This window comes from Arabidopsis thaliana, chromosome 5 (assembly GCF_000001735.4).
Source record: "Arabidopsis thaliana chromosome 5, partial sequence".
NCBI classification, from domain to species: domain Eukaryota; kingdom Viridiplantae; phylum Streptophyta; class Magnoliopsida; order Brassicales; family Brassicaceae; genus Arabidopsis; species Arabidopsis thaliana.
The window spans coordinates 26,544,481-26,562,837 of NC_003076.8; the positions used below are offsets into that span (position 1 = coordinate 26,544,481).

At 39.3% G+C, this 18,357-nt stretch overlaps 8 protein-coding genes and 1 non-coding gene across 17 annotated transcripts; 1 reads left to right on the top strand and 8 right to left on the bottom strand.

Annotated features, from left to right (window-relative positions):
- Nucleotides 1-60: 60 nt before the first annotated feature.
- Nucleotides 61-2,520, bottom strand: AT5G66480 (bacteriophage N4 adsorption B protein). The gene is made up of 4 exons (NM_126046.3): nt 2,340-2,520; nt 1,255-2,000; nt 510-932; nt 61-426 (listed from the first exon to the last, which is right to left on the bottom strand). Exons 2-4 carry the CDS (start codon nt 1,994-1,996, stop codon nt 257-259), a joined length of 1,335 nt encoding a protein of 444 aa, NP_569035.1. The 5' UTR covers nt 1,997-2,000; nt 2,340-2,520; the 3' UTR covers nt 61-256.
- A 226-nt stretch (nt 2,521-2,746) lies between these two features.
- AT5G66490 (uncharacterized protein) lies at nt 2,747-3,313 on the bottom strand. The gene has a single exon (NM_126047.2). The coding sequence runs from the start codon at nt 3,270-3,272 to the stop codon at nt 2,943-2,945; it is 330 nt and encodes a 109-aa protein (NP_201450.1). The 5' UTR covers nt 3,273-3,313; the 3' UTR covers nt 2,747-2,942.
- A 201-nt stretch (nt 3,314-3,514) lies between these two features.
- Nucleotides 3,515-5,201, bottom strand: AT5G66500 (Tetratricopeptide repeat (TPR)-like superfamily protein). Its single transcript, NM_126048.3, has one exon. It carries the CDS (start codon nt 5,192-5,194, stop codon nt 3,596-3,598), a length of 1,599 nt encoding a protein of 532 aa, NP_201451.1. The 5' UTR covers nt 5,195-5,201; the 3' UTR covers nt 3,515-3,595.
- A 16-nt stretch (nt 5,202-5,217) lies between these two features.
- Nucleotides 5,218-7,156, bottom strand: GAMMA CA3 (gamma carbonic anhydrase 3). Of its 2 annotated transcripts, none has more exons than NM_126049.4 (5): nt 6,902-7,156; nt 6,340-6,483; nt 6,107-6,232; nt 5,867-6,018; nt 5,218-5,775 (listed from the first exon to the last, which is right to left on the bottom strand). In NM_126049.4, exons 1-5 carry the CDS (start codon nt 7,014-7,016, stop codon nt 5,536-5,538), a joined length of 777 nt encoding a protein of 258 aa, NP_569036.1. In that variant the 5' UTR covers nt 7,017-7,156; the 3' UTR covers nt 5,218-5,535. The 2 variants fall into 2 exon arrangements, with proteins under 2 accessions (NP_569036.1, NP_001078808.1); NM_001085339.1 differs by having other exon boundaries at nt 5,224-5,775; nt 6,107-6,265; nt 6,902-7,124.
- A 118-nt stretch (nt 7,157-7,274) lies between these two features.
- Nucleotides 7,275-11,406, bottom strand: AT5G66530 (Galactose mutarotase-like superfamily protein). 4 transcript variants are annotated; one of them, NM_001345765.1, is made up of 13 exons: nt 11,028-11,301; nt 10,824-10,922; nt 10,627-10,740; nt 10,478-10,529; nt 10,249-10,386; nt 10,075-10,173; nt 9,873-9,970; nt 9,668-9,775; nt 9,496-9,577; nt 8,987-9,406; nt 8,536-8,672; nt 7,909-7,978; nt 7,275-7,783 (listed from the first exon to the last, which is right to left on the bottom strand). In NM_001345765.1, exons 1-10 carry the CDS (start codon nt 11,093-11,095, stop codon nt 9,341-9,343), a joined length of 924 nt encoding a protein of 307 aa, NP_001318889.1. In that variant the 5' UTR covers nt 11,096-11,301; the 3' UTR covers nt 7,275-7,783; nt 7,909-7,978; nt 8,536-8,672; nt 8,987-9,340. The 4 variants fall into 4 exon arrangements, with proteins under 4 accessions (NP_001318889.1, NP_001190635.1, NP_201454.1 ...); NM_001203706.2 differs by having other exon boundaries at nt 7,310-9,406; nt 11,028-11,167; nt 11,279-11,403; NM_126051.5 differs by having other exon boundaries at nt 7,310-9,406; nt 11,028-11,406.
- AT5G66520 (Tetratricopeptide repeat (TPR)-like superfamily protein) lies at nt 7,304-9,261 on the top strand (the record flags this gene model as incomplete). Its single annotated transcript, NM_126050.2, has 1 exon — nt 7,304-9,261. The coding sequence occupies exon 1, from the start codon at nt 7,399-7,401 to the stop codon at nt 9,259-9,261; it is 1,863 nt and encodes a 620-aa protein (NP_201453.1). The 5' UTR covers nt 7,304-7,398.
- A 136-nt stretch (nt 11,407-11,542) lies between the features above and the next one.
- Nucleotides 11,543-11,616, bottom strand: AT5G66535. The gene has a single exon. It is a non-coding gene; the product is annotated as a tRNA-Asn (tRNA).
- A 178-nt stretch (nt 11,617-11,794) lies between these two features.
- AT5G66540 (U3 small nucleolar ribonucleoprotein) lies at nt 11,795-14,972 on the bottom strand. 2 transcript variants are annotated; one of them, NM_126052.3, is made up of 13 exons: nt 14,153-14,972; nt 14,000-14,055; nt 13,792-13,879; nt 13,598-13,708; nt 13,368-13,505; nt 13,216-13,284; nt 13,083-13,124; nt 12,920-12,988; nt 12,734-12,805; nt 12,588-12,638; nt 12,350-12,491; nt 12,169-12,231; nt 11,795-12,090 (listed from the first exon to the last, which is right to left on the bottom strand). In NM_126052.3, the coding sequence occupies exons 1-12, from the start codon at nt 14,828-14,830 to the stop codon at nt 12,173-12,175; spliced, it is 1,575 nt and encodes a 524-aa protein (NP_569037.1). In that variant the 5' UTR covers nt 14,831-14,972; the 3' UTR covers nt 11,795-12,090; nt 12,169-12,172. The 2 variants fall into 2 exon arrangements, with proteins under 2 accessions (NP_569037.1, NP_001332723.1); NM_001345767.1 differs by having other exon boundaries at nt 11,853-12,077; nt 14,153-14,968.
- Nucleotides 14,973-15,103: 131 nt separating this feature from the next.
- Nucleotides 15,104-16,988, bottom strand: AT5G66550 (Maf-like protein). 4 transcript variants are annotated; one of them, NM_001345768.1, is made up of 9 exons: nt 16,650-16,988; nt 16,477-16,548; nt 16,316-16,390; nt 16,152-16,235; nt 15,996-16,065; nt 15,802-15,893; nt 15,671-15,712; nt 15,495-15,575; nt 15,104-15,346 (listed from the first exon to the last, which is right to left on the bottom strand). In NM_001345768.1, the coding sequence occupies exons 1-9, from the start codon at nt 16,773-16,775 to the stop codon at nt 15,272-15,274; spliced, it is 717 nt and encodes a 238-aa protein (NP_001331356.1). In that variant the 5' UTR covers nt 16,776-16,988; the 3' UTR covers nt 15,104-15,271. The 4 variants fall into 4 exon arrangements, with proteins under 4 accessions (NP_001331356.1, NP_201456.2, NP_001331358.1 ...); NM_126053.5 differs by having other exon boundaries at nt 16,650-16,774; NM_001345769.1 differs by having other exon boundaries at nt 15,495-15,712; nt 16,650-16,830.
- Between the last annotated feature and the right edge of the window lie 1,369 nt (nt 16,989-18,357).

Consider the following 18,357-nt stretch of genomic DNA (forward strand, 5'->3'; position numbering starts at 1 on the left):
TCTTTACCCAGTTACCCCCCTCGTTAAATTTAAGAACCAACATAACAAAAGCAAGAATCAGGCACGGAACTTCTGGCTAATAATAACATTGCAAGTCAATAAGCGACACAAACAGAACCAAATTGGTATGACCTTGATCGTATGAAGCTGAGTTATGTCGTCATCATGAATGTTCTATACATTCTCTAGAAAAGGTTAAAACAAAACCCATTTTCCTATTTTTATTCACAAGGCCTGAAGCTTTGATTCAACCTCATTATGAATCTTTTGGAGACAGCTGAGGTTGAGCTTCATCTGATGATAACATTCCGGGAGGAAGGTACGACCAGGCCAAGACTCCACTCCCGAGTGTGATGGTTGCAGCTATTGATCCCCAAATCCACCTCTGCCTCCTCTTTCTCTTTTGCCCGTCTCGCCTTGCCACCTCTGATATCAAAGAGAGTTGAAGCATTGAGATAAAGAAAAATAAGATAAGACATTCTTGTAAATTTAACTTGAGTTTCTTCTACCTATGGCCTCTTGGTTGCGCTGGGACATTTCCTGGTTCACAGTCTCGTAATAATGAAGACGGTCAGACAACCGGGTGATTTCAAAGTTCTTAGCTTCGAGCTCAGCTTCCATCTCCATCTCTACCTCTGTCTTGGCCAAGTCACTGCCTAGTGTGTCGGAGACAAACCTGGTGACCTCAAGTTGACAACGTAGCTCATCAGCTAGGTTCATGCTGTATTGGCTTCTGGTGGGATCAAGAGGAAGGAACATACCCACATCGGCCAACTGGTCACGGAGCCTCCGCCAATGAACTTGCATTTGCTCTAGAGTCGCCTCTGCCTGCCTCCTCCTTTCGATTTCCATTAGTAAACCCAATCTCATCTCCCTTACCTCAGATTCAATGTTGTTAGCTGAACTCTGCATTCCACTGTCAGTTGATAGTTCTGGAAGCCAAGAAACAGTAACTGAATAAATTAAAACCAGTTTCTTAGATATACCAGTGAATCATGCATGCAGATTTTCTATGTCTTTGGAAATCTGATTCATAACTATCACGAATTCAAGATGACTATAAACACAGGAATCCCAAGCCTAAAAGGCCACTTCACAACCAAAATCACATACTGATATATGCATATAACACTTAAAACTAAAGGAGAAGAGGCTCCAAGAACTGGCAAAAAGTGATGATGCTAGAAATGTCAGACATCATAAGAATTTTCTAGCTATCTCGTGGTTAAAAAAGTTAGTAGGAAGAAACAGTACCATCGCAAGCATCATAAAACTCTCCAACATGTGTAGCAAGACTGTGTGAGCTTTCAGCTCTCTCGAAATCTTCTACCTCTGTGTTACTTGTGAAGCTTACTAATTCACCTGGGTTATAGAAATTTTCAGGCTCAAGCTCCTTGTCTGCTTTTATTCTTACCGGCTCCAATAAGTAACTTTGCCATTCTAAATTACTGGTAGCATTATTACTTCCAATCCCACCATTGCTGATATCTCTTCCCGACTTCTCGTTCAAAAATGTCCCAAGAGGGGGACTGCAATCCCAAACAGGACGTTCATGGATGCCTTGGGTGTGAACACCATTGGTGTGATCCACCGCAATAGCCTCGGTGATAGGAAATGATAGGGATGTGGACTTGCTCAAGGAGGCAGTAGCCTCCACATCTACATTACCACTAATCTTTTCCTCACCAGAGGTTATCGGGTGAGAAGGCCCATCCACCTCAGAGTCCCTATTGAAAAGAACAGGCCCACGAGCTTTGTGATTGATGATATAGGGAGATGGAGGGTAGGAAGAAGGCGAATTGGGATGAGGGATTTCTTTAGTAGTGGCATATAGAGAAGGTGACATCTGAGGACGAGTGAATGTCTTTTCTTTAGGTTGCTTACTTTCATCATTCAAAATAGACGGCTTTGACTGCAGTGTGCTTGGAAATTTACTAGATAAGGACGTCCCTGAATTTAGTGATCTACCCAAAGCGGCAGCAGAAAATGTAGGCATGACTCTGCATCATTGAAGATTTCAATTAGAAATCCACCAATAGGGATACACAACAGCGAGAGAGCGTTGTTCAACTAATAAAGTAATGAACATCGAGAGAGTCGATAACGGATAAACAAAAATCCAAATCAATGTCAAGCAATTAATAACCTATACAAACAAGCTAACAATCTGAGAGTTCAATTTCGGGAAGGAGCAAACCATAGAGTGCGAGATTATCAAACTAATCATTCAACATCAAGTAGCCTAAACTAAATTTAACAGAGATTATCACGGAACCAAGACCTTAATCATCAAATCGAACAGTCAGCAGCTAGCAAAATCACTCGATAGAAATAGTTACCTCGCGACAGAGCATCAATCGGAGAAGACGAAACGAAAAGATCAACGCAGACGGAGGAAGAAGAGACGATCGATTGATGGTAGATTGATATGACATGGTGCGAAAAAAGAGCAAACAGAGATTAGATATATACTGAGGAGGAGAGAAAAAAGAGAAACCTCTTCTCCAAGGCTTTAGTCGCAACAAACTCTTAATTTAAACCTCTTCACCAAGGCTTTCATTCGCAACGACCGCGTATCACGCTGGGTTTTGGGGAATCACCGGAACGGCTGCGTTTTGATGGGGTTTTGTATGTTTAGTGACGTGGCATCTCCTGGTGTTTCGGGTAGGCTTTTGTAGTCATCAGGGGCCCCACTGTGTTTATTCGTAAATTTGTAAACCCAGTCTGATTACTGATAACAAGTAATAAACCGAGAATTTTTCTTACTATCAAACTGTAAACTTAAATTACATGGATTTGTCCACAAAGAAGCAGAATCATGGCTTATGGACGAGCTTTCTACTTTGATGTATGTATGTATTCATCCTTCTTATTCAAATAGAAAGGTATATCACAAATCGAAAATAAATATAAACAACCTCTGTGAAATCTCTTTCTCCGATCTATCTGTAATATATGGCAGGTCCATTTGAAGTGTTATCCCAAACACCTCCTTCCTTGACATACTCCAAGTACCTAGCGAATTCTGGTTTTGCAGTCGTCGTGCTCTTCTTCTTCTTCTTCCTCTTTAGACTCATTTCGAAGAAACTAAATAGAGGGTGAGCCGAACCCCTGGTTTTCTCCACCGGTTTATTCACCTTCGGGGATTGACCATGGGGATTTGTAGGAACGCTCTCCGGTTTCACTTCTAAAAGCCCTGCGCCTGCTTCTTCTTCGTCGCCGAGCTTCTTGTAGCTGCCTCGAACCTTCCTCGTGCTCAGCGCTCTAATCATTATTTCTTGTGGTTTTGATCAATTCTCTCTGGTGATATGTTTTTAAGAAAGGATAGATTTTGAAAAGGACACATCTTTTGACTTCTCTTCTCCTTATCCCAACGACTCCTTTAACTTAAACCTTATGTGACATTGCCCTTTCACCTACTACTATTCGTGGGTCAATGCTACTTTATTTTTGACTATGTCTTCTTTGGTGTTTGACTTAATTAGGACAACGAGACAGTTCCACAACAATGCTTTAGACTTTAGTGGACTTGCTCTGTTTCTTGACACAAAAACAGTAGCTCAAGTGTAGTGTAATGCTGAAAAAACAAAGCAATTCATATGAATAAGCTGTGTCCTGCTGTTTTAACCAAACCTTTATTCTTCAGTTTTCCTCTCAATTCTTCAACGACATCCCACTTCCCCATCGCTGCATAGAAATTCGAAACCAACACATAAATGCTCGCGTTCTCTGGACCCGTCTCTTCCATAAGCCTCCTTGCTACATATTCGCCTCGCGTAAGATCCATATTAAGACTACAAGCACTGAGTACCGCTACCCATATAGCACAAGGAATGCTTTGATTATCGTTCTCCATCATTCTCTCGACTAATCTCCATATCTCTTCTGTCTCACCAGCCTTGCTTAAGATATCGATGAAGCATACGTAATGCTCTGTTCCAGGAACCAACCGATACTTCTCCTTCATCATACCAAAACATTCCTTACCTTCTTTAACTAGTCCTGCGTGTGCACAAGCCGATATAACAACAAGAAATGTCACTGAATTCGGTAAAACTCCGCTTCCTTCTTCACACATTTCCCTGAAGATTTCAAGAGCTTTAACCCCATCCCCATTAACCGCATACGCATCTATCATACTCGTCCAAGAAACCACACTTTTAGATGGAATAGCTCTGAAAATAGTACGCGCTTGCACAATCTGACCGCATTTTCCATACATATCCATTAAGCCATTGCATAGCTTAGAATCTGAAACGAAACCATTACGTAAAGCGACACAGTGTATCTGTTTACCAATCCACAGATCAGAGTTATCAGAGCAGCCAGCAAGAGAGCTACTGAGCACTCTCACATTGGGTCTCTGCCTACTCATAAGCAGAAACGCTTCCTTGTAATTTCGGTTTCGAATGCAACCTGATATCAAAGAATTCAACATCACCTCGTCCGTATGAACATTCAAACTGTTATAAACCTTCATGGCTTCATTGATCAAACCTACACTCGAGTAAAAACTAATCATTGCAGTTCCTAAAACCACGAGATCGCGTCCGGTGACCACCACCATGGCATGAACTTGCTTCCCTTGCTGCAAAATCTTGAGAGAGGCACAAGTTTTAACAACAGAAGACAAAGTGAACTCACTGATTTCTACTCTTTCTCTATACATAGCTGCGAAAACGCCAAGAGCTTCTTTGCCTTTACCGTTTCTAAGGAAACCCGAAAGCAGAGCATTCCATGAGACGAGATCTTTTTCCTCAACGCTTTCGAATACCCTAACGGAATCAACCAAGTGTCCGTACTTGGAGTACATGTCAATAAGCGCAGTTTTGGATATGGTTCCTGTTTCAGCGCCTTGTTTGATCATCAAGGCGTGAACTTGGCGTCCTGTTTCTGGGTACGACAAGAGGGAACAGGCCCCGAGAACCGGAGTGAAAGTGTGCGAGCTGAGATCAGGGCTAGCCCTATGAATCTGAAGAAAGAGAGCCAAGGTGTCATTTGGGTTTCCACTGCGGAGGTGAGACGAGAGTTGAGAGTTAAGTGAGGAGAGGTCTCGTTGCGGCAATTCGTCGAACAGGTGGTCGGCATGGGTGGCAAAATTTCGGATAAAGACACACCTCAGTACCAAATTAGTGGATTTAACGGTAACGTTACCCAGACGAATAAAGCGTCCAATACGCAAACATGCGAACATGTTTTACTTGTTACCGCTACAGACGAAACTTATTGAAGCAGAGCTATCTTTTTATGGGCAAAGGTCAACCTAAATGTCTGTCTGATCAACAATTTATTAGACGACATAAAAAGGAAGAAAAGGTTACAACTTTTCTTTCTCAAGTTACAAGAGAACAAAACCCCTCACAATCTTTAACAGAGAAATGAATGCCTTTAAGCCGAAAACTTTCCCAGTGAGCACTGGCCAATGGATTTTACGCCCAAGAAAACTTTATTGGAGAAGCAGGAAATCAAGTTCTTTGTTTTTACTTTTCAAATCCAAACAAATCAAGATTCGCAAGGCGGCACAGGTTAAACGCCTCAAGCTGCTTTTGGTACATTCTCAGGGAGCGTGAGATCATCGAGTACTGAATCATATTCTGTATCGCGAGCGTTCTTCTTGTTTAGAAGCTTCTTGAACTCAGCCTCGTCCAAGTTCTTTGCGTTCTCTGTGGCGTGAGCTTGAGCTAAGTTGGAGTACTCCACAGCCGAACTGGAGAAGAAGACTCTTTCTTCTTCTGTCACCTTCCTCAGAAATTTAGCTGGGTTGCCTCCCCAAACCTGCAAGGAAAACCAGAATTGTAATTTCACCAGAGCTTAAGCGAATAACAAACGTTTGAGAAGGTCAACATATAAGAGCGTGGCTAAGAACCTCGCCAGAGGGAATTCTAGTGTTCTGCCTAACAAGAGCTCCTGAAGCAACCATGGCATGTTTTTCAACATGAGCTCCATCCAAGACAGTTGCACTTGTACCAATATAGGCCTCATCCTCGACAGTGCAGCCATGTAAAACAGCACTATGACCTGCTCCAAATTCAATTTGCTTTATCCATTACCCTGACTTTAATATTCACACTTCAATTTTATGACAGCAAATGTATTGAGAATTTACCAATGGTGACATTGTCTCCAATGACAGTAGGTAAGACCTTCCCACTTAAGTTGGTCTTAGCAACGTGGACAAGAGCGTTGTCCTGAATATTGGTCCCAGCTCCAACACTAATGCTGTTAGCATCTCCTGCAGAGTCGGTCATTAAATCAAAGGGTATGTCTGAACTAAAGAGTGCCTATCCTCTCAATGAAAGCACATTTGAATCAACAATGTCAAATACTCCAGCAGCTTACCTCTCAAGACACATCCATACCAAATGGAAGAACCTCTTCCCACATGGACATCACCAGAGAGAGAAGCGTTAGGAGCCACAAAAGCCCCCTTATCCACATTAGGGGTTTTGTCAAAAACATTCATGAGTGTGCGGTGCCTTGATACTGGAACAAAAAAAGAGTTTCAGAAGATAGACAAGTGAACCACCCATCATAGCACAGGCTAACACATAACAGACTTGTCTAAGTGAAGAAGATTTCAACTAGGATAATAACTAGCCAAATACAGAGAACATAAGAGGAACTTGTAAGAGAAAATTAACGAGAATCTCTCTTCGCAACCACAGAAATGGATACCGTCACTAGCAAAATGAAGAACATTTGATCTTAAGCTCTAAGGTTTCTAATCAAAAATGCCATAATCAATCATCAACATAAGAGGAAACGCATCAATCAAAACTATGACCTGATTCCAGAGAAATACACAAACATTTCGAAGACCCGACGAGTAATGAAACAAAAAAAAATCATCACCAGGATTCGAATGGAACTAAGAGAAGACAAGGCGATCCAAAAGACATACGCTGTTCTCGGAAATGATTTTTCCCTTGGAGGCGACAACCGAGCCGATCAAGTGCTTGACCAGTTTCACGGATCCAGAATCCTACGCTGTAGAATGCTTTACCCATTGTTCCCATCGTGTTCTTCTTCTTCTTCCACACGAGAGATCGATTTGCGTTTTATCAATGAAATCGAAAAGGGGTTTTTCGCCGGAGCCAGAGGAAGAGGAGAGAGTGCAGTCTTTGACGACTCATCCCCATTTGTTGGTTTTGTGCTCAATTTTCGGTCGGACCGTTATTATCCGGTTCATGTTATTTCAGGTTGCTGTTGGTAAAATTAGGAGGTAAATTTATGGTGATTATGGTAATTCTTCGCCACGTCACTTTATCCTTTTAAGTCTCGAACAAACGGCACACACTTTGGCGTCCACTGAGAATTGAGAATATAGTTATCATCAACATCAACCAAAGAAGAACCTTATCTCTCAAGAGGTCTCTCTGTTTTATCGAATGAACTACAATGAATGTGATCTCATGCTCCTTCTCATTGGAACATAATCTCTACGAGACAATGTCTTGTCTCCAGAGATGCTCAAAGCAAGAAGAACTGAAGCAAATCCACGCTCGCATGCTGAAAACTGGCTTGATGCAGGATTCTTATGCAATCACAAAGTTTCTTTCTTTCTGCATTTCTTCAACGTCTTCCGACTTTTTGCCTTATGCCCAGATTGTGTTTGACGGGTTTGATCGACCAGATACTTTCTTGTGGAACCTAATGATCAGAGGGTTCTCGTGCTCAGACGAACCCGAGAGGTCTCTTCTCCTGTATCAACGTATGCTCTGTTCTTCAGCTCCTCATAACGCGTATACTTTTCCGTCTCTTCTCAAAGCTTGTTCGAACCTATCTGCATTTGAAGAAACAACGCAAATTCACGCACAGATCACGAAACTTGGATATGAAAATGATGTCTATGCAGTGAATTCTCTGATTAATTCATATGCTGTGACCGGGAATTTCAAGCTAGCTCACCTTCTCTTTGACAGAATCCCCGAACCTGATGATGTCTCGTGGAACTCTGTGATCAAAGGTTATGTAAAAGCTGGAAAAATGGATATTGCATTAACGTTATTCAGGAAAATGGCAGAAAAGAATGCTATATCATGGACTACGATGATCTCTGGGTATGTTCAAGCAGACATGAACAAGGAAGCTCTGCAATTGTTTCATGAAATGCAGAATTCAGATGTTGAGCCTGATAATGTTTCCCTAGCTAATGCTCTCTCAGCTTGTGCTCAGCTCGGAGCACTCGAGCAAGGGAAATGGATCCATTCCTATCTTAATAAGACAAGAATCAGAATGGACTCTGTTTTGGGTTGTGTTCTTATAGATATGTATGCAAAGTGCGGTGAAATGGAAGAAGCTTTGGAAGTTTTCAAGAATATTAAGAAAAAATCAGTGCAAGCATGGACAGCTTTGATTTCAGGATATGCATACCATGGCCATGGAAGAGAAGCTATTAGCAAATTCATGGAGATGCAAAAGATGGGAATTAAGCCAAATGTGATCACTTTCACTGCGGTTCTCACGGCTTGCAGCTACACAGGACTAGTTGAAGAAGGAAAGTTGATATTCTACAGCATGGAGAGAGATTACAACCTGAAACCGACCATCGAGCATTATGGCTGTATTGTTGATTTACTCGGTCGAGCTGGATTGCTTGATGAAGCAAAACGTTTCATTCAGGAGATGCCATTGAAGCCAAATGCTGTGATATGGGGTGCGTTGCTCAAAGCCTGTCGAATTCACAAAAACATCGAATTGGGAGAGGAAATTGGAGAAATCTTAATTGCAATAGATCCATATCATGGCGGAAGATATGTTCATAAGGCAAATATTCATGCTATGGATAAAAAGTGGGACAAAGCAGCTGAAACAAGAAGATTGATGAAAGAACAAGGAGTAGCAAAAGTTCCAGGATGTAGTACAATTAGCTTGGAAGGGACCACACACGAGTTTTTAGCGGGAGACCGATCACACCCAGAGATAGAGAAAATTCAATCTAAATGGAGAATCATGAGAAGGAAACTTGAGGAAAACGGGTACGTACCAGAGTTAGAAGAGATGCTGCTTGATCTAGTTGATGATGATGAAAGAGAGGCTATTGTGCATCAGCATAGCGAGAAATTGGCTATTACATACGGGTTAATCAAGACTAAACCAGGAACCATTATTCGTATAATGAAGAATCTCCGAGTATGCAAAGATTGTCACAAAGTAACGAAGCTCATCTCTAAGATATACAAGAGGGATATTGTAATGAGAGATAGGACAAGGTTCCATCATTTCAGAGATGGGAAATGCAGTTGTGGGGACTACTGGTAAAATTTGGGAGAGGAAATAAAACTTTTATTGCTTAAGAAAATGGATCCACTGGACATTATAAGTTTAAAGTACAATGTTTTCAACTGATGCTGAGAAGTTGTGTTGCAGTCCAAGACTGTCCCGGCTCTAGCTTGACATCCCCAAGCTGAGAATTAAAAATGACAAGGAAGAGTTATAAACTTTTGAGTCTATAAGTTTTGTAAAGAGGAAAGACTTAAGTGTAAACTGATATACCTTTGCATTTTCCACGCACACAAAGTCTCTGTAACAAGCCTCCATCTGAGTATGCGGGTTCCACAAGACCGCATCCGACCAACTGCATTTTTCAAAAACAAGTAGTACTCATGAGGCACAGAACGAAACATAGACCCTGTAGAAAGCCATATAAGTGTCTCAGTAAATGTACTTTGTGTTTTTGATGATTATTTTATCACCCAAGCCATTATCAAACTGCAATTCATTGGGAGCATCAAGATAGACGGTATCCACAAATCCAGGAAAAGTGACTGCATCCCTGAAATGTTAGAAATTAAGGAGTTACAACCATGAAACAAGTGAAATAAAATAAATAAGATCTGTAGTTAATGAAGAAAAACAAATACCAAACCAACCTGTCTTCTTTACCCTCTATTGGGTTCTTAGGGTCTGGATCCTTATTGAGAGTTTTACAACCCTTTAGACCTCTCACGGAGGCCCCCGCAGAAGAAGCCTGATGAACCCAAAAAAAAAAATATTAGAAGAAAAAGTTGATAACATGGACTCAATTTGCAAGCCATAGTATCAAATCATAGGAAAATGATTTAGTGGACCTACACGGAAGTAAGTATGCAACGCAGTGCTGAAAGAAAATGGTTTATCGTCTGTGTTTGTAATCTTTAGCTCAGTGGAAAGGGAGTCCGCGCCAACAATGACCTAAAGTATCAACACAAACTGTTATGAAATACTATAACATACAAGAATGCCATTAGTGAAAGGCATGACACACACCTTGTATAGAGCCTGGAAAGCAAAGTCCCACATGGCTCGACTATAGGGACCATCCTTAAGCTCAAGAGTAACAGCAGCATTGTCATCTGCATTCTGGGAATCGACAACAGACCAGTCCATGTTCCTTCCAAACCCATGCTAATGATTCCAAAATGGTTCAAGACCACCAAATAAGCATAAACAACTAAAAAGAGATTTGATCAAGCGAGGAAACAGTAAATGAGAGTACCTGTTGAATTAGCCCAGGTCCAAACTGTGGAAAACAATGTGGAATCCCTCCGCTAATCCAATAACAAACAGTATGACGAAAAAAAGAAAAGACATTACTCACAATTTTATCTGGTTTAACAACAATTGTTGAAGTTCACACACACATACCTAATGGGCTTAATCTTATTGAAGACAGCATCTGGTCTGACAAAAAGAAGATCTTTACCGCTCGCAACTTTCCAAGAAGTAATGCAGCCTCCGAAGAGATATATCTCAGCCTCGCTGCATCCAATTATAAATCAACCCAGATGACATAAAGCTGAACCTGACTTACTTAGTATGAGATGGTCAATAGTTTTTGATACCTGTTCTGAGGAGAAGTAAGGACAAGTTTTGGCAAATTGCCTTCTCCTTCAGCGACTCTCACTCCAGTAGTTGAAGAAGCCATGGCAGAGAATCTTCTTCTGCAATATCCAAGATCGAGTTTTTTTTTGTGTGGATCAAATGCAAGGTAGAGACATTAGAAGCGAAACCAAAAGAAAAAAAACAAAATGCAGTAAGAATATTACCGGCTAAATCGGAGCTGATTGGGAGAATTGAAAGTGAGAAAAGAGTTAGAGACGGAAACAATCGCCATTTTTGTTTTTCTCTCCTTCAGTCACTCTCTATCTAGTATCCTATATATTGCGTCCTTCCCGGTCCTCTCGTACTAGGGCAACAAGAAGAAGGAAAAGGATTGAATAGAGATTTTGATTTGGGTCGATGAAATTGAATACTAAACGCAGCAAAACTAATGTAATTTTTTAAAAAAATATCGGACATTTTTATTTATATATCTATCCGGAAGAGACAAACAAACGAATGACGAGTGACGACGATGGAGAAACCGGCTCTTCAAATGGCGGTCGGGACCCAAAGTTTAACGTTGACCACTAACTTGAGAATAATATCGTTTATGGATTACGAATATCCTTCTTAAGTCCGACTAACTTATCAATAATATCTACAAAGAAGGGTATGGGCTGTTCAATACATTCCACCAGGTCCAATATTACTAATGGGCTTATTAAAAATTAGTGCATAACGCTAGAGAGAGGGGTCGAACCTCTGACCTTGTGGTTAACAGCCACACGCTCTAACCAACTGAGCTACTCCAGCTTATTTGTTCTATCTATTACCTTTTTACTATTTCACTTCTTTGAGGCTTTTAGCCCAATCGAAAGACTATAGAGTGGTTACACTTAAAAGGAGGAATCATGCTGGACTCGGAAAGGTAATGTATGCTGCTGCTGCTCTTTCATTATCTTACGGGTGTGCCTCATTAGTTGTAGCTAACATATCAAATTCAATCTTACCATTAGGATTCATGTTGGTGTTAAGAATTTTGCACATTTTTGTTCTTTTAAGATTTCTTTGGAATTTTTCTATCGATACAAGGAAAATGGAACTACTCATACAAAGAGAAAAAAATACAATAAAATTCAAATTTGTGAAAGACAAAGTTTAAATATTTCTCTCATTCAAAACTGTTGTTTTATCTAATCTTCAAGCTGTCTGTGTAGCAATGCTCTTGACCGAGATCTTATCATCTTGAATTTGCCTCTGTAACTCTCTCCTTTCTTCAACATGTAACTTCACAAAAGTAAGCAACGTTTAATTTTTTGATGCTTTTTGAATCTATAGTCAGTCATGTAAGAGCACAGAAAATACCAGTTTAAGGGTTCTTGGTACTTGTATCCAGCGCCTTTTTAGGCGGTTCATTTGCAGATTCAGCTGTTTCACAAGTGAAAAGCAAAGAGGTTATTATGCGTCTAAAATGCAACATGATGCACTCAGATTTTGTATTTTTTACCAATTGAGTATATATTCTTTTTGTTATTCACTTCCTTACCCTTAAACTTTCTCTTCTTATTCGCTCTCCTCCTCTTTCTATCTTCCTGTGTGAGCTCAGACTCATCCTTAATGTCACCTTTCCCGGAAAATATTTCCTCTGGGGCAAGCATTGCTGCATCTGAGACGGCCACGGGCGCAACCTACACAGTACACATGGAACAAGTTGATAAGTATAATGGTCTCCAATCCCAATTACCAAACAAACAAACAAAAAAAAGGAAAGGGCTTAGAATTACCTCTTCCATTGCTATGGCTGAAACGTTTGGTATAGACATTTCTTCAATCACCTGAAAGTTTGGAGAAAATAAAAAGTTTCAGTCCAGAACAGCTATGTCTAGACACTTGAGGTGATCATCATTTAGGATCTAAGCAAGAAACATACTGGTTTAGGTGTGAAGTGGAAGTGGGAGAGAGCATCCAACTTCAGGCATAGTTTCTTGAACAACATGCTTGCCTGATTTAACGTTTATAAGTAAGAGAATGTGATATATACACTAACAATGAAAGGAGAAGATAAATATGCAAACACAAAAACCCAGGAAAAATAAGTATCAAATCAAGTTGGAACCTCTTTCTTTAGTTCATCAGAGTGAGTTGTTGGGGCAAAAGCTGGATTAGCCTTCTGAAAGTATTCTGCCTACAAATAACCAAATGGACCAAAACACATATGTAAGTTTGGTTATCTCACAAAAAATGCAATAACACAATCAAATATTGTACATGATACAAACCTCGTAAACTTCGGCAAGACCTTTCTTGCTTTTGCTTTCGTCCTGCATATACCCAAAAGTAACAAATCAATTGTAACTATTACACCAGAGCAAGAAAAGAGGATAGAAGTAATAGTTCTTCAATAAAACTCACCAATTCCTTGGCTTCTCTTTTTCCTTTAGTGGGTAGACGAGGTGCTCGTTGAACATCATCGAAACGAGCCTAAAGAGTAAAAAGATCAGTCATGCAAAACCAGGAAGAAACAAGGGAGACCTTTGTTACAAATTACTGCCACAAGTAGTTACCTCAATGATTCTGCTCTTGATCAAATCTTCAAGTGAGGCTGTGACTTCTTCTGTGATTACAGGAGCAGGCCTGGCATTGTGCTCAAAATCTAAATCAACTTCTAGAGCACTATTCATTGGCCTCTTTGCCGCAGTTATCTTACAACAAGTAAAATCAGACATAAATTTAGCTACAGAAAGCAAGATGCCTCTTTTACAGTTTAATTGTGAGGGAAAACATGTCTGGCTACCTCTCCCTGCATTGTCCAATGTTTTGGGTCCAAGTTTGCTTTCTCCATCTGTTCAATCTTGGATTGAAGCTTTAGTCGTGCTCTCTCATGGGTAGAGAGTTTTTCATTGCCCTAAAGGTAGATAAATTAGTTCATAAATCAGAAATGAATTCATTACATATCACAATGCCATGAATAGTTAAGTATTACAGTACTTTGTTTTCTATTTCAGCTTCCTCATCTTCACTCAAATCTTTCAACTTCATTTTTGTCTCCTTTTTGCCACCAAAGAAATCATCATACCTAATTACCATTGAAAAGAAAAAACATCTTAGAACAAATCTACAGCGCTGCAAAGCGTGGTGTATTCTCTAATTAGTTCAATTAGTGTGTGATAGAGACTAGAGAGCATCGAAACCATACCTTGCTTTTCCTAATTTATCTGTCTCTTCGTCGTCACCACCAGCAAAAGCATCAAACTAGACGACAAGAACAATAAAAGATCATTCGAGAGAAAAACTGAGCTAATTGTAATCACTCACTCCACTTTTCTTAAACACTGAGGTATGTGCTTACCTCAACATCTTCTTCTTCATCATCATCATCTTCTTCGTCTTCATCATCGCTCAAATTTTGCTTCTTTCTCTGTGCCACTCCTTTTTTGTTTTTGTGGTCTATCCCATACTCTTCTGCTTCACCTTCCTCTAAAAATTCCTCCAATTCTTTTATCTTGAAGAACTTATCCTCTATTCCTTCATTGTCTCCATCCTTCTCCTCCTCCTCCTCCTCCTCTTCCTCCTCTTCTTCTTCCTCGTCCTCTTCCTCTTCCTCTTCATCTTCTCCTTCGCTGTCATTAGATTCTATCTCTTTATCCTCATCATCAACATCATCCGAGTCAAAACCATCCATATCCATCTCATCAATATCATCTTCATGAGAAACCTTAAGGGCCAACTTCCCAAGTTTACGAATCTCTTCAGGGTTTTTAGCAAATCTCTTGACTTCCTGCCGCAAGCTAGTCAACAAAGGTTGAGATTGCATATCAATTTGCTGCCAAATCTGCTCCGCATCAAACCCATCAGAAGAGAGCTGATCAAATGGACATTTAGGGTTATGCGGCTTCAACTTCATGAATAGATACTGAGATGCAGAGCGAGCATCCTCAGATATTGAACTTGGCGCTAGAAAAACTGGTGGCTCTGTTGCCTTAAGCTTCTCAAGGGCTTCAAACCCCGAATCCTTTACCGTAGCCATTGATTGAGCTTCCTCAGTGCCCTCGAAATTAGGGTTCCTTCGATTTGACGAAAACAGTAGAGTATATCAATGGCGGTGCCGAAGGTGGTTTAAACGGCGGTTAGGTTTTAGAAGAGGAACAGGGACAAGAGAAACCTCAATGGTATCTCTCCAAAACCCTGCGAGTTTTACCCCTTAGTCATTGGGCCAATATATGGGCCTTTAACATTGTGAATTGGCCCAAATCGTAATTCAGACATTAAAAATCCACATTTGTCTGAAACTTGTTTAAACTGCAAAAACTTTGACACATTTCAATTGCTTTATGAGAGTTTGAAATCTGAAAACATCATCACTACTTAAAAACATGATACGATAAATCTGTGTTTTACCAAATTACAAAATAAATGATTGATTAGAGAGATTCAAAAGTATTCCTACATAATCAAAAAGGGACTTGAGCTACAACAACACATCGTTTATGAATTTTTCTGTGAGTTCTTTAGGAAGTCCCATGACTGTATCAACCCCTCCCACCTACAATAACATTACAACAAAACTCTTTTTAGTGGAGTGTTATCATATAAACATCTCTTTGAACATCTATCTTAATGATATGCTGAAACAAAACTAATCAAACAAGTGTAGATCAAAGACGCGAGCTTTTTGTATTAAGGGAACTAACCACAGAATCGATAAAGGGTGAAATGAGGGGATGCTCCAGTGTTAAACCTCCAGCAACCTTATAAGTTATTGCATCATCAATCTGAAGATTGAATAGAACACACAAACTTTATATGTCAAAACAAACTAAGTTCAAGAGATCGATAGTAAGAAGAAGAGTGGTTTTAGAAGTTTTACAAGACCGTCAATGACTTGTTCTGGTATCTCATGGAAATAAACCTGCATCACCACAACATTCACATCACCACAAATTGTTCAATCCACAAGAAAATTTGACAAAACAGAAAGAAAAGTTTATATCTGCGTACCTCAGCTTTGTCCCATCCTCCTTTTTTAACTCCAGTTTTCAAGTTTCTAACAAGAACAGATCCCACAACTCCTCCGTGTGAACCGGAATAGCCTGTGTAGATTACAAACAAAACGCTTAAACACAACCATGATCAGCCTTACAAGTGGCTTATAGTATCATAGAACACATGTACATAGTTAACTTGTACGAAACCTTTGATAAATTCACGAGCTTCTTCTTTAGTGGTTGGTTTTTCTCTAATAACACCTTTGTACACAACAACCTAATAAACTCCATCACCATAACATCAGCTAAAGATACCAAAAAGTTAACATTCTAATCAAAAAGTGTTGAGGCATCAAAGCATACAGTGTCTGCAGTAATCAAAAGAGTTGGTTGAGGATCTTTTGCAAACTGGCTCTCACCTCCCAATTTCGATATAATCTCATTTGCCTAGTCAAAACAATTACCATCATCATAAATTGAAAAGACATTGAATCAAGATTACAAAACCCTAGAGTATTATTATGTACCTTGGCTTCAGCAAGAGCCACAACCAAATCTTCAGGCTTCTCTGTCCTAATAGCTTTCTCATCAATGTCTGCAGTCTTAAAAAAAACATAATCCCCAGCCAAACTCAATTTATGTTATGAACATCCATAGCAAAACAATAATAATCACAATTTGAACATACCACGATAGTGTAATCATATCCCATTTCAGCCAAAATCCTCTTTCTCGCCATGGATTGAGAACCCAGAATCAGCTTCACGTTTGAGCATATTTCGCATTTCATCAGCATTTTCCCATTGATTTTTTTTCAAATTTCTACCAAAAAGGGAAGAAATAGCAGAGAGAGAGACAAACCTTAAATCCTCTCTCCATGGCCTTGGTCGTCATCGTGGTGTTGTGCTCTAAGCGGAATAGTGAAGAAGGAAATATAACAAAAATTAACAAAATTCGTAGAAAGAATTTGTGTGTCTTTAAGCCCATGTCCAATCCACACGCTTCTTCTACTTTCAAGAATAACTCTTAACAATTCCCTTCAACTTTATCTTTATCTTTTTTTATATTTTTTCAATCTATGAAGAATATTATTGTAATACTCCATTTTCATTTATCATAAGTTTTAACTATAGCTTTATTATGAAAATTTTAAATAAAATCCATCTTTTCCATGTACAGTTTTTTACTATTTTTAACAATAGTTTAACATTACCGTTACATTATAGTTATATATATTTTTTGTCATCTCACCAATCACAACCAAACCTTTCACATGGAATTAGGCTATCTAGCTAATTAGTCATGGAAAATTAGGTTATCTAGCTAAAAAATCTTCATTCTTGCAATGATAGTAAGAAATTGGAATTCTTTATATTGGAATTTTTGTCTTCCCGAAAATGGTGTTTGTGAAAAGAAAAATATGTAAAGTTGATCCTCCATTCTTTATCACAGCCTGTAATCTGTATGATCCAATAAGAAGATGTCACATGTAAATGTAAAATAGGTATTCAAATTGTGGAAAAGAAAAATAGGTATTCAAATGGGGCATAGTTATCGACCAAAAAAAAATGGGGAATAGTTTACAAGCCATAAAAACAATTGGGCCTATTTGTAAGGCCTTACAGCTATTTGAATTATTTTATAAATTATCAAACATTATTGGTGATAAAGCAATTTACGTTTTTCAAAGGGGTTGCAATTATAAATACCCTTGGGCCTGTTTTTGAGCTTCTCGCACATATGGAAGTTATTGTGAAAATCGTACAACTACTAGGACTATTTTATAAATACTAAACACTACCGGGGAGAAAGTAACAGAGATAGAACAAGTGACATAGACTCTGAGTGAAGGAGTTGAAACGTGTATGACCAGTGGAAGAAATGGGACGCGGTGGTGATCGGCGCCCACGTTGTGTATCACGACCATCTCTACGAACAAACATCTCCTCAAAACGATGTGTTTTGATGATGACAAGGATGCAGCCAGAGGGGAAGAAGTTAACATTCCTGATGGCTCCTCTAAGAAGATGGCCTAGAAGAAAGAATATGTCTTCTTCAAGAAAGCTCGAAAGCTCTTCGATATTGACGTTATACTTGACTCTGATGTTCCTCAAGAAGGTTCCAGAATCAGCGTTGTGGTTTACCGTTTCGCCACGAAACAGCCAAATCAAAATGGTTTGATTGTTTCGTGTGTGCAGTTGCAAAAATGTTTGTCATGTCTATTCAAGTCTATTCATGGAAATTATAAGCATTTAAGACTATTCAGAGTCTACGTAAAGTCCAAAAGAAAAAAATCAAACGAAGCAGCCTCTGAACAAGGGTAACTTCCTACCCATAGAATTTTAGATTCTTAAATGAATGTTTGCTTCTTTTGGAGTTTGTGGTCTAAACTTTCGTTGACCGTTTATTGTATATCAAATGGTTTGTTTAATTTAAGCGAGCTACTAGACTAGTAGTTTGTGATATAGTGTATGTCAATTAAGGATAAACACAAATGTTACATTTATGTGATTGATATTCTGTTTTTTTCTAAAAATTGACAGAAGCGTTTTAGTTGTGAACAAATTTC

Excerpts from the sequence above, each read along its gene's own strand:
- AT5G66480 (NM_126046.3), bottom strand. The coding sequence starts at position 1,996 with ATGCCTACATTTTCTGCTGCCGCTTTGGGTAGATCACTAAATTCAGGG. Across the intron at positions 933-1,254 it reads GTTTTATGATGCTTGCGATG|AACTATCAACTGACAGTGGA; the intron begins GTACTGTTTCTT and ends CTTGGCTTCCAG. Across the intron at positions 427-509 it reads GCGCAACCAAGAGGCCATAG|AGGTGGCAAGGCGAGACGGG; the intron begins GTAGAAGAAACT and ends CTTTGATATCAG.
- AT5G66490 (NM_126047.2), bottom strand. The coding sequence starts at position 3,272 with ATGATTAGAGCGCTGAGCACGAGGAAGGTTCGAGGCAGCTACAAGAAG.
- AT5G66500 (NM_126048.3), bottom strand. The coding sequence starts at position 5,194 with ATGTTCGCATGTTTGCGTATTGGACGCTTTATTCGTCTGGGTAACGTT.
- AT5G66530 (NM_001345765.1), bottom strand. The coding sequence starts at position 11,095 with ATGGCGATTGTTTCCGTCTCTAACTCTTTTCTCACTTTCAATTCTCCC. Across the intron at positions 10,387-10,477 it reads GACCTGGGCTAATTCAACAG|CATGGGTTTGGAAGGAACAT; the intron begins GTACTCTCATTT and ends TGGAATCATTAG. Across the intron at positions 9,407-9,495 it reads TGTGCGTGGAAAATGCAAAG|CTTGGGGATGTCAAGCTAGA; the intron begins GTATATCAGTTT and ends TTTAATTCTCAG.
- AT5G66540 (NM_126052.3), bottom strand. The coding sequence starts at position 14,830 with ATGGCTACGGTAAAGGATTCGGGGTTTGAAGCCCTTGAGAAGCTTAAG. Across the intron at positions 13,506-13,597 it reads ATTGGACAATGCAGGGAGAG|ATAACTGCGGCAAAGAGGCC; the intron begins GTAGCCAGACAT and ends ACTTGTTGTAAG. Across the intron at positions 12,492-12,587 it reads CAGCCATAGCAATGGAAGAG|GTTGCGCCCGTGGCCGTCTC; the intron begins GTAATTCTAAGC and ends TGTACTGTGTAG.
- AT5G66550 (NM_001345768.1), bottom strand. The coding sequence starts at position 16,775 with ATGGGCTTAAAGACACACAAATTCTTTCTACGAATTTTGTTAATTTTT. Across the intron at positions 16,549-16,649 it reads CCATGGAGAGAGGATTTAAG|CTGATTCTGGGTTCTCAATC; the intron begins GTTTGTCTCTCT and ends TCAAACGTGAAG. Across the intron at positions 15,576-15,670 it reads AACAAGTCATTGACGGTCTT|ATTGATGATGCAATAACTTA; the intron begins GTAAAACTTCTA and ends TTCAATCTTCAG.